We start from the raw sequence: 12,679 nt of genomic DNA on the forward strand, positions 1-12,679 counted from the left end.
TCCCCTGCACCTTCACGCGTGGCCCCCAGGCCCAGACACCATTCCTCCTCCCGAAGGAAGCTCCCTTTCTCCTTTTTCCTTTCCGGAGCACTGACAGGTCCTCACAGTGGGCCCTCGTTCCTTTGGCCACAGGTCAGCACTGCCTCCCGCTGGCCTGGACCATCGACACAGCCTCCTGTAAGGACACTCTGGCAGGGGACCCGATCCAAAAGGCCGAATGTCACAAGCCGCTTAAAACCTCCAGGGATGGCTCCAGATGGCTTCAGAACAAGGTCCAGCTGCCTTAGGATGGCACAAAAGCCTCAACCTGGACTCCCCACTGCTTAGGGGGCCCCATGTTTATGTCATCACACATCCTCTCTGATGCCCAACACATCAGGACTAGTAGGGCCCTCCACACATGCCTGTGTCCTCTGCTTGAAATACCAGGCCGCCGCCTCCTCCTCCTTCGACCAGGCAAACCCCTTCGCATGCCTTAAGACCCGGCTTAATTGCCACGGCAGAGGCCCCTTTCCCAGTACACACCACACACCACACCAGGCGACCTCCCACGGCCTCTGTTGCATCTGTGATTGTCTTGAAGCCATTTACTTATCCCTCACAGGCTAGACTAGAAGCAACTCAGTCAGGGAGTTCATGCCCCAAGACCCGAGGACTCAGGGAACATTCATAAAAATTTCTTTCTTTCTTTCTTCTTCTTTCTTTTTTTTTTCTCTCTCTCTTTCTTTTTTTTTCCTTTGGAACCAGGCCCCTGTTCTACACCAGGAAATAAGCTGTGAACAAGAGATGTGGCCCCTGCCCTGGTGAAAACTCAGGGCAGAAACAGACAATAAACAAGCGCACAGGTATATAATTTGATGCCGGGTAGCAGCTGGGGAATGAAGCTCCAGGGGCAAGGCTGCACCCGGCTAGCGCAAAAGGAGGTGGAGCAGATCCTGACTCCAGGCCTGGCTTCCCGAAGCCTCTAAGCATTTACCCAGTCACAGCACCTTTGCCACTTGCTCGTTCAGATTCCTGAGGTCGGGGAGATGGGGCCAGAAGAGAGGAAAAGGGTATGAAGATGAAACAGGAAGGACCCCGGCCTGGAGCAGGCTCAGGTCTGAAAGCGGCCAGGATGAATCCGGTAAACGCTGTCAAAGGTGACTGTGAGCCTCCCCTCCGCTCTGAAACCTCTCATGGCTCCCCAGTGCCCCTGACCAAAGCCCAAGCTGCTCTTCCTGGCCTCTGAGGCCTCCTCCCCAAGTCCCTTTTCTACGTTTTCACCATTTAATTCCCCAAATATGGCCACCAGCCTTTGTCCACACTGTCCCTCCTCCCCCAGCCCATCTCCACCTGACCAAGTCCTACAGTCACAGGAGGACATCTCGCTCGGGAAGCCCCCTCCCATCAGCAGGGATGTGCTGTCTTCCTCCACATGCTGCTTCTAGCAGCCTTACCCTTGTTCAGTGTGTGCTTCCCCAGGAAAGGCAACTGTGTACATTTCTTATCTCATCCTGAGAGAAGACTGGGACAGACCTGGTTACAAACTCTGGCTCGGCCAGGGCCCAGCTGTGTCACCTGTAACTTCACCTCTCTACACCTCAGTGTCCTCATCTGTTAGATGGGGAGTTACCATCAACCTTCAGGGTTCCAATGTGGTAATGTGAAAGCACCCAGTTCAGGGCCTGGCAGGCACCCAGTCAGCAATGAAACCACCCCCCACTAGCCTGCTGGGGGGGCGGGGGCGGGCGGCCAAGACACTGACTCAGCTCCTCCCCCCACATCCCTCTCTACTCCTCCCTGACAGGGAAGGGGAGGCTGCTGACAACAGGAAGGGCCGGCAGAGAGGTGGCAGGATGTGCAGAGCCTGAGGAAGTCCAGGCAGTGAGCAGGTCATCACACTCACAGGGGCAGGGCCCCTGCACACAGCACCCTGCTCAACTCTCCCCACCCTCCTCATCAGGCTGTCAGAGCCTCCCTAAGTCACTTGCCAGAAACCAAAAGCAGTCCTGCCCCTCTCTTCCAGAACATCACAGTCAAGGGGCCAGAGTGACGTGGAAAAGGGCTACTCCTTCCCTTACAATCAGGGTAACCTCTGGCAACTCACCAAAGACCCTCCCCAAGCCTCAGTTTATCTGACTGTAAAATGGGGGTAATGGTGAACTCAGCTATGAGGTGCAATATGATAAATAAGGCGCATGTATTGAGAGAGCTTGGGTAGGGCTCATCCCCAAGAGAAAGACAAATCCCTGCCATCGTGTTCCCCACCCCCAAGAGCGGGCCTGCCCCACCCAAGGTCCCAGCGCCGCTGCGAAGTGGCAAGCTCGAAATGGCAAGCCCGAGAGAACATGGTATCCTGCTGCTTCAGAAGTCCCAGGACAGGCTCTGGTCAGGATGGGAAGAGGCGGCCCCTTCTCACCCACCCAACCTCCGGCCAGCGCCCACACAGGCGTACAGCCTTCCCAGGCCCACATCAGCGCGACCCATCCGAACCAGGGAGCGCCTCTCTCCAGGCCCCGGCGAGACTCAGATCCAGGCCAGGCCCATCTCCGCTCCTCCCGTGGCCCAGAACCCTGAGAGACCCTACGGATCTGGCAGCTTAGGAGGATCAGATCAGGTTTTCACCAAGGGGGGAGCTGGAAAGGAGAAGGGAAAAGGCCACCCGGAATCTGTCCGTGATTGGTCCCGCAAAAGTGAGGGGGTGGTGCCTGGGAACGAGAGTTCCCATCTTCTCGGGGGTTGCCCGGGCTTCTGGCCCAGAAAGGTGAGGCGGAGGCCGGGGGAAGGTGAGGCAGGACGGCCGGCCCGTGCCACCGGGGTCGCCCTGTCTTCCGGCCGAGACCTCCTCTCGCCTCCGAGAAGTGAGGAGGGGGCTGCCCAGGAGGGGAGCGGCTCGGCTCTGGCTCTGGCCGTTGCTCTCATCCGGACCTGGGGCGCAGAGGGGCTGCCCCCCGGGGAGGCACTCACCGTCATGGCGGCACCCCGGGGCGGCGAGAGCAGGAGGCAGGAAGGTGGAAAGGGCTCTCGGGCCGGGCTCAGCGGCGCGGGAATCCCGCCGCCGCCGCCGCCGCCCCTTTCGGCCGGTCGCCGCCGCTCGTCCGGCCCTTCCCTTCCCCGGCGCTGCCCCAGCCCCTTCCATCCGCCCATAAAACTTTTTTTTTTTTTCAAACTTCCTGGGAGGATCCGGGCGGGCCAATGGGCGGCGGGGAAGCCGAGACAAACAGTGGCGGGGGCCGCGAGTAGGCCAATAGGAGCGCGGGAGGGGCCCGGGGGCGGGGTCTGCCGCGACGGGACGGGTGAGCTGGGGCAGTCGGGGCGGGCGGATGGGGGCGGAGGGAAGTGAGGGCGGGCCGAGCTCTGACGGCGGGCAAGCTAGGAGGAAGGAAGGGCCTAACGTGCAGGTGACTCTGTCGGGCCACGGCTAGGGAGTGCGGGGTGGGGGCAGCCGGGTGTGGCACCCTCGTCGTCCAGCAACGGCTTCCCGACCCACGCCAGCCGCCGGACGGAGCGATGGGTCCATTAGGCCTCGGCGCCTCGGTTTGATGGCGACATGGGCAAAGCACCCATTACTACCAATTCAGCGGGTCCCACACGCCAAGCCCTGTTCGTTACCCATGTAATGGACTTTCAACCTTACCACAAACCCGACAGGTGATATCCTTGTCCCCATTTTACTAATGAGAAAACGGAGGCTCAGCGAGGTGAGCCAACTTGCCCAGGGTCACACAGTAAGAAGAGAAGGGATTCCTAGGAAGTAATCTAAGCACAAAGTGAGTTCTGGAATTGGTAGGGCCTTTCCTAAACGTGCCCTCCTCACCGGGGGTCTTTCTCGCCTTAAGAACCTCATTTTGGGTTCTTGGGTGTGGGCTATACCCGTTTCTCACTTTCCCAGAACACTTGGTGGTTTGTAAGAGTACATTTGCCCTGCAGAATCTCCTCTAAGCCTGCAGCTGAGGAGGTACTGTGGTGGAATTTGTTGCTAACTGCATGAGGTGGCTTATGGGGCATTGTGACTTAAACCCTATATTACCTTAAGCAAGGTCCTTAACCTCTCTGTGCCTCAACTTCACCCTCTGTAAAATGGGATAATGCTGTTATCTCACAGGCTACTGTAAGTATTAAGTGTTAATTTAAGTAAAGCACCTAGAACAACCCCTTTATCCCTAGTTAGCTCTCCTTAGGTAGGGGCGCAGGGGAGCTTGGAATAATTACCACTTCAATGATTCTGCCATCTCAGTTTGGGGTTCGAAAATTATTGCTGTCATGATTATAATCACTATCTGCATTTCACAGATAAACAGAGGCCCAGGGAGCTGAAGTTTTCCCAGCATTTCCCATTGGAATTCTCTCCTCCACCCTGAGGAATGAGACCAAGGGTAAGTCCTCCTAGACACTGGCCTTCTGGCATCCCTGTGCTGAGTGTTCCCACACTACCCTGTACCTCACTCAGGCATTTGGTCCTTGGGAGAGTGCATGGACAAACAGAACACCTCAGCTACCACCAATGCCCTACCGCAGTGGCGTGGACACCTGGCAGTACCAGCCTCCTTGCTGGTTTCCTGGCCTCTGGGACTCCCTTCCAGTACCCTCAACACAGTGATGAGAACACTCCCCTGCTCAAAGTTCTTCAACACTTCTCCACTGTTGATACACACATCCTTGTGCCCGCAGTCATGTCCACTATCATCTGGCCCCTGCCTGCTGTCCTCTATCATTAGACACACACATTTCACGTGCTAGGGCTACACAACGCTGGGAAGTCCCAGAACGAGCCAGGTCCTCTGCGCCTCCCTAACTGCACGTTGTGCTGTGCCATGCCTGGAACACTTCCCTTCCCGTCCTCTTATGCCCCAACACACGCACACTCACTCTCTCCCTTCCCTCCCTCCACATGTTTGTTTGCCTGGAAAATTCCTCCTTACCCTTCAAGTCTCAGCCCAAAGGAAGCCAGAGTGCCCCCAGCACAGACTTAGAAGCTCCTTTCCCAGGGCTGCCTGCGTGAACTCCCTGCCCAGAGCTCCCTGCATCTGTACACTCCCCAACTCCACTGATGACCACACAGTGTTCTAATCAATTATATGTCCGTGTCCTCACAAACTGTGAGCTCCTTGTGGGCAGGAACAGAGTGGTTTTTGTCTACATCATGGTAAGCCTAGGGCCTCAGCCCACATTAGGTCCTTAGTAAACATTGGTCGAGTGAATGAATGCACAAATGAAGGAATGACTGCCTCATTGCAACTTGCCCCGGTAAGACAGAGATGGCACGGCTTCAGGGACCCAGGATTGACTTATTAAACAGAGCCACCAAACCTTGGGGTTATCCAGTCTCAAAGCGTTACTCTATTGAAGATAACAGTGTGAGGCTCAGAGAAGGGAGACGATGGCCCAAAGTCACACAAGTTAGGGGCAGAGACAGACCTCAAGCCCAGGCTTCCTAGCTCTTGACCTTGGACTAATTTCACTGTCCAGCCCAAGAGATGTGTGAAGCTGCTTTAAGTAACTGGGTGGTTCCACTAGCAGTTCCGTCTCTCAGCTCCTGATTTTCCTCATTCCCAGGTGAGAGAATAGCTGCAAATTCATTGAGCCTCAGTTGCCACATCTGTCCAATGGAGAAAATCTGCAGAGACTCTCAGGGCTGCAAGGAGGACTCAGGGAGATACGGATGCACAGAGGTGGGGGGGTGGGCTCTGAAGTCGGCCAGAGCAGGGTTCAAATCTTAGCTCTCCCCCATTGTGTGACCTGGAACAAGTGAGTTTCATTCCCTCATCTATGAAATGGACAATATGAACTGTACCTAGTATGCCTAGTGGTGAGGATTCAATGCAATCAGATGTGCCACGCACTGAACACAGAGCTGAGCACATAGTAGGTGCACAATAAATGCTGGCCATCATCACCATCATCATCATCCCAGAGTCCATTTCCCCATTTCTCTCCCCCTTCTCTCCAGCCAAAAACTTACCTGCCCCCTCCTGCCGGAACTGCTGTGTGTTAGTGACCCTTAGTTAGGTTGATAAGGTAATTCCCGCCCATGGCTTGAAGATACCACTCTGCCCAGATAACCACGTTTGCCTGGTTACCCTTGTGCCTTAACCCCCAAAGAGCAGCAGCGAGGAAATTAAGAAGTGGATGGAGAAGCTAGTGTTTGGACGCCCTCCTACCCCGTACCCCACCCCATCACACCTCTGTGCATCCTGATTTCCCTGAGCCTTCCCTGCAGCCCTGATCATCTCCATAGATTTTTTTTTCCCCATTAGACAGATGTTGCAACTGAGGCTTGGTGAGTTTGGCTGCTGCCATTCTCTCATCTAGGAATGAGGAAAATCAGCAAGAGGCCAGTTCCTCTAAACCAGGGGTCCCCAGCCCCCAGGCTGTGGACTGGTACTGGTCCTTGGCCTGTTAGGAACTGGGCCGCACAGCAGGAGGTGAGTGGCGGGCAAACGAACGAAGCTTCATCTGCCACTCCCCCGTCGCGCCCCATCGCTCCCCGTCGCTTGCTTTACCGCCTGAACCATCCCCCCCACCGCCTGTCCATGGAAAAATTGTCTTCCACGAAACCGATCCCTGGTGCCAAAAAGGTTGGCGAACGCTGCTCTAAACCATAGCTGTGCAACCTCGGGCAAGTCTACCTCACCTCTCTGAGTCCCGGTCCCTTCATCTGTAGAATGGGTATACAGGCTCTCAGCCTAGAGCTAGACCCCAAGCTGATGAGACTATGAGAGTCAGCCTGTCACCGAGAGAAGAGACCCCATGAGCCAGGCTGTGGCTCCTGGAGATGGCCAGGCCTCTTCCCTCCCACCGTGAAGGGGGCAGGAGAGCACAAGTCACAGCTGCCTCCCCTCCCTGCCCTTGAGAAAACCACCAACCAGAGGCCTGAGTGTTTACAGCCCTCTCTGGGCAGGGAATGGGTTACGTAATGCCAGATGTTTGTGCAACTGGCTCAGACCCAGGTCTGAGACACACTTTGCAATCCCAGAGCCCCTCGCAGGCCCTCCCTCCCTCTCCCCCTTGCTCCCAGCCTGGCTCCCCTTGGCCTATTTGCTGATTGGGAGCTTTCAGCTGGGTGGATTATTCCATCACCCCTCACCCTGAAAGCTGAAAACAGCCCCAGCCTGGTCCAGCAGGTGGGACGTCCCCCTCGCTGCAGAGACCACGGAAGCTCTGGGCTCTGCTTCCAGCTCTCCTTCCTCACATGGGGCCTCCACATCTCTCACTCTGAGCCCCTACTGGCTTTTCTTTGACTGACACCAGCCGCCTCCCTCCCCTCCCCCACTCTCCCCACCCTCACCCGAGCCCCACCCCACTGGAGCCAGCCTACCCTTTGCCACCTGAGGACCCCCAGAGACAGCAGGAACGGATTGAACAGCGTGGGACGGTCCCCGGGCATCCGCCATGAGGTCACCAGTCGGCCCTTGAGTGGGCTCTCAGCCTTGCCCTCCGCTGGCCTCTTGTCTGCCTGTCAAACAGGGTCCAGTGTTGGCCCCCACGTCCCTGACGACAGCCTCCCCTGCCCATGCTGCCATGCCCACCTCAAAGGCCCAGGGTTGCCATCTTTCTCCTCTCCCAGAACTGCCGAGGTGGACTGCCACGTGTTCACACCGCGTGGTATTGGTTGACAGGGCTCCTGGGGCTCAGCGCCCTTGGGAATGTGCACTTCTCCACCCTCAGGTCAGACCCCAGGTGGCCGGCGGGAGGGCAGTGCGGACCATAGATGTGTATTCAGCCCGCATAAGGTTTTCAGATTATTTTGCATTAGGTTCCAGTGTTAAATAATCATGTAGTTTAACACATAGCTACATATTTCCAGCTCCTCTTGAAATATCTAAAGATGGAGAAACTCTGGGCTCCTCTTCCCCAAGGCAACAACCCTCTGGAGCCAAGGGGTCACTCAAGGGCCCCCTAATCCTGAGTCCTCCATCTGCCTACTCTCCTCCCCTTTGTGAAAGGAATGAGTCACAGACTTCCACAGCCACACACCCGGCAGAGTCCCCAGTGCACCCTCTTTGGAGTCATCCTTGTTGGGGAAACTGAGGCCCCAGTGAAGCAGAGGCATTTGCCCAAAGTCACACAACAAGTTACTGGCAGAGGCAGGGCAGAGCCCAGGTGTCCCAACTCTTCAGAATCCAGGGATTCTCTGGACGTGGGACATGAAGCATCAAAGCACAGATCCAGGGCTTTGGGGGGAAGGCCTGCCTCCACCCTGCACCTCATCGCCATCACAGCCCTGACCACTAGACCGTGGGCTCCTTGAGGGGGCTTTGGGGGGAAGGCCTGCCTCCACCCTGCTCCTCATCGCCATCACAGCCCTGACCACTAGACCGTGGGCTCCTTGCTGGTGCTTCACGTCGCCCCTGGCCCACACCCAGGCATACACAAGGTGCTCACGAAGGGTATGTGAATGAATGAGTGAGGCAGTTATCAATTCTGTCCAGTCCAGGCTTCCTGGGGGGGGATTGAGAGGTTTTCTGGGTTGCTGGGGCAGGCCAATTTCATGGAGACTAGAGGGGGACACCTGTATTGCTGTTTCCTCTTTGTTCACAAAACTCTGGCCCCAGGAAGTATGAAGAAATAACCCAGAAAGAGGAAGAGCAAAGTTGCCGGAGTCCCTGTGAGAGCTGGAAGTGCTTTTGGTGACCAGTCCCCGTTCCCTCCCATTTCACAGATGGGAAGACTGGCCCACCAAGCAGTTAGAATGCTGCTTCTACTATGCGAGGCCACGCAGGCAATCAGGGCAGAGCCAGGAAGCGGCGTTGGGGGTAGCAGAGAGAGCGCTGGGTAGGAGATCCTGAGCCCTAGGTCCTAATTTGAGCCCGACCACCGACCAGCTATGTGATCTGAGATGACTGCCTACCCCTCCTTTCCTCATCTGCACAGTCAGGGGCTGGGCAGAATCCCTCCAGCTCTGACTAGCGGCAGGGCCAGACTTGGGGGCTCCAGACTGCCAGACAGACACCCCCCCCCCCGCCCACCCCTGTCACACCCAGCTTCTCAGGAAGCGGCATGGGGAACAGCAGAACAACAGCAGGATTAGAAAAGCACAGCCTCAAACCGCCTGGTGTTCTCCTCGCCCCCCGCTGCCCCAGGCCCTCAGCTCTGACCTCACCTCTCTGGAGGCTGCGGGTGATGAGAACAGTCTGTTTGGCAGGTCTGTGGGGAGGGGCGGGGCAGAGCATGTGCTCCAGCTGCAGCCAGGCCTCAGAGCGGCCTCGGCGGGTCCCACCCCTTGCACACATCTCTCCCGCCCCAGGACCCTGGAGCTCCTCCAGGCCCAGCTGACTTCTGTACCTCCTTGGCCCTCTTCAGTGCTTCTCTGGCTCCAGCTCCTGGAAGCTCTACCCTTTCTCCCAGCCTGGCCAACCCTCCAGAATCAGGAGGACCTTGCCTTCAGAGACCATCAGGGCCAAACTGCCATTTGCCCAGGGAAGGGCAGCGACCTTTCAGGGCATCCTAGCAAGTTGAAAGCAGAGCCCTAGGCTTCTGACCCTAGGACTGTCCACCCGCCCAGATGCGGTGGAGCCCCTCTTCTCGATGTCCCCATGGCAGAGCCAGCCTTGGCCTGGATGACCCCAGAGCTGATCTGAGGGCCTCAGCGCACCTCCAACCTGATTTCCCTTCCCTTCCCCTCCCTCTGTGCCCACACCCATGACCCAACTACCGAGTCTGCCTGCTTCTGGTCAGTCAGTGAGTCTTGGCCTCTGCTTCCTTCTGACTCCTCAGGCTCCTTTGATTGGAACTGGAGGTAAGAAAGAACACAGCTTAGGTCAGATTATTCCCCAGGTTCCAACTTCTTATGCATCCATTCGTCATCCATCCATCTAACATCAATAGACCCATGTATCCATCCAACCATCCAGAATCCATCCTATGTCATCCACCCACTCATCTAGCCAACATCCATTATCCCAATACATGCATCCTCAATTTATTCATCATCTATTCATCCATCCTGTATCCACGGGGCTTCCCTGGTGGTGCGGTGGTTAAGAATCCACCTGCCAATGCAGGGGACATGGGTTCGATCCCTGGTCCGGGAAGATCCCACGTGCCGTGGAGCAACTAAGCCCGTGAGCCACAACTACTGAGCCCGTGCGCCTACAGCCCGTGCTCCGCAACAAGAGAAGCCACCCCAATGAGAAGCCTGCTCACCGCCACCAAGAGTAGCCCCCACTCACCGCAACTAGAGAAAGCCCACGCACAGCAACGAAGACCCAACGCAGCCAAAAATAAATTAATTAATTAAAATAAAACTATATCCACGTATCCTTCCTCAATCCATCCATCATCCATATTCCACAACATTTACCCATCCATGCAACATCTATCTATCCAGCACCCTTCATCTGTTCCATTCATCACCCGTCTATCCATTCATCCATCCACCCATCCAACATCTGTTTCTCATTTGTCCAACATATATCATCTATCCATCACCCGTTCATACATCTGTCATCCATCATTCATCCATCAACTACCCACGGACCTACCCACCTTCCGTCTGTTTCTTGCAAGCCCTCAAGCATCCATGTATTCACTGGTCAACCAGCCACTAAGCTCATCTCCTTTGTGTCAGACCCTGGGCCAGGGGCCAGAGGTACAGAGATAAAGTAGGTGCATCTCCTGCCCGCATGGAGCTCATGTTTTTTAAGGGAAAACGACAACTGAGTGTGACCAGATGAAGAGGAGCAGAACTACCAAGCCCGGAAGGGAAACATCACCAATCCAGGGGTGGCGTGAGTATTCAGGGAAGGCGTCTCAGAACAGGGCAGCTGATCTAAGACTCAAACAATGAACAGATGTTTGGTGAGTGAAGAGGGAAGGGAAGAGCTTCCTAGCTAGAAACAGCAGGCACAAGGGCAGGGAGATGTGCTCACAGAGCTCTGCAGCCAGCTCAGCACAGCTAGAGGGCAAATCTGGGGGGGAAGGAAGGCCAGGAGGCCTTGAACGCCATGCCAAAGGTTTCCTAGAGGTGACCAGCTGGAGCCCCAGCAGGACCTGGTGAATGCCTCTGCTGTGTCATCTGTGAAATGGCCTGAAGCACCTGGTGTTCCTGCCCCTCCCCAGTCACCATCTCCTAACCACCCAGGGACCCCTGAGCCTCACCATGGAGTAACTCTAGCTAGAGAATCTCTTTCCTCCCTCTTCTCTTTTGACCAGACCAGCCTGCAGCATCCCAGCGTCCACTGGGACGCAGCATCTTCTCCTTGAGCTGCCTGTGGTGGTCCACCTGCCTGCCCAACAAGCCTGATAGCAACCTCTCATGTGCAGGACCAAGCTGGCTCATCCCTGCATCTCTGGTGTCTGTGCATTGAGTTGATCAGGGGAGAAATCGAGAGCAGCCTCAGGGAAATGCAGGGAAGGGGGCTCCCTAGTCCTTCCATGGGCTCAGAGGCTCCACAAAATAGTGGTTAAAAGCTTGGGCTTTTCCAAGACATGGAAACAACCTAAATGTCCATCAACAGATGAATGGATAAATAAGATGTGGTGTATATACACGTGGTGTACACACACACACACACACACACACACTGGAATATTACTCAGCCACAAAAAAGAATGACATAATGCCATTTGCAGCAACATGGATGGACCTAGAGATTATCATACAAAATGAAGTCAGAAAGAAAGACAAATGTCTTTTGTCTTGCAAACTAGTATATATAGGATGCATAAGCAACAAGGTCCTACTGTATAGCACAGGGAAATATATTCAATATCCTATGATAAACCATAATGGAAAAGAATATGAAAAAGTATATATATGTATAACTGAGTCACTTCGCTGTACAGCAGAAATGAACACAACATTGTAAATCAACTCTACTTCAATAAAATTTTAAAAAGTAAAAACTCGGGCTTTGGAGTCAATACTTTGATCTCACTTCTCTCGACTTATACTTGTGTGACCCCCAGCAAATGCTGAATGAGTCTGGGCCTCGTATCGAGCTGAGGCACATGTGGCAAAGCATGCGAAGCCCGAAGGCCAAGGCCCGGCACACCATAAGCCCTCCGCTGTCATCCGTGGGGGAGGCAGTACTGGGCTGCACATTGTGGAGACGGGGAGGGTCTGGATGAAAGAGCAGGAGCTGCCGCGTCGCCCCAGTAGTGCCTGTCAGGGAAGTAGTTGGTCCCGTTTTACAGAGGAAGACCAGGACCAAGAGAGTCTGGGTGTCCAAAACCACCTGCTGCATTCCTGGTGAGCTGAGGCCAGGTTGCAGGGTTCTGGCCTCCAGGACCCTTCCCACTGAGCGTCTTCAGGTAAATGCTCTGGGCAGCACCAGAGCACTGCTGACTCTGTGACCCTGCCCCTGGGCCAAAGAGACAGGAAGGGATTTAGTGAGCACCTACTATGCGCCAGGCACTGGGCCTACTTTACATATAGGCCCCCATTTAAGCAGCTGTCTCAGCAGCCAGCTCAGCCCAGTGAGCATTTATGCAACCCCTTCTCTGTGCCTGAGAGGAGCTGTATGGGCCAGAGAAAGGTAAGTGAAGCTGTCAAGCTTCACTCCTGGACTTTAAGGAACCTGGAATACAGCAGTGGCGAGGGGACACGACCACGCTGGCTGCAGTCCCAGACAGGGCCAGGTAGAAGCCACCAGAGGCAACACAAACCAAGTATTGTAGGGCCAGGAGGGGAGAAGGGCCTGGCCAGTGCATCTTGCTTGAGGCCTCAGGGTGATCTGCACGGAGCAGACCCGGGGTC

General features: G+C 55.5%; 1 protein-coding gene across 2 annotated transcripts in view; it reads right to left on the bottom strand.

The window, feature by feature from the left end:
* TRIOBP (TRIO and F-actin binding protein) overlaps positions 1-12,679 on the bottom strand; it is a 58,679-nt gene that overhangs the window by 20,830 nt on the left and 25,170 nt on the right. The window contains exon 10 of one of the 2 annotated variants that reach the window (XM_079937943.1): positions 9,635-9,712. In XM_079937943.1, coding sequence (XP_079794069.1) covers positions 9,635-9,712 — 78 coding nt within the window. Of the gene's footprint in view, positions 1-2,946; positions 3,587-9,634; positions 9,713-12,679 lie in introns of those variants that run through there. The other variant, XM_079937944.1, reaches the window with a different exon arrangement.

This window comes from Stenella coeruleoalba (assembly GCF_951394435.1).
Source record: "Stenella coeruleoalba genome assembly, chromosome: 11".
NCBI classification, from domain to species: Eukaryota; Metazoa; Chordata; class Mammalia; order Artiodactyla; family Delphinidae; genus Stenella; species Stenella coeruleoalba.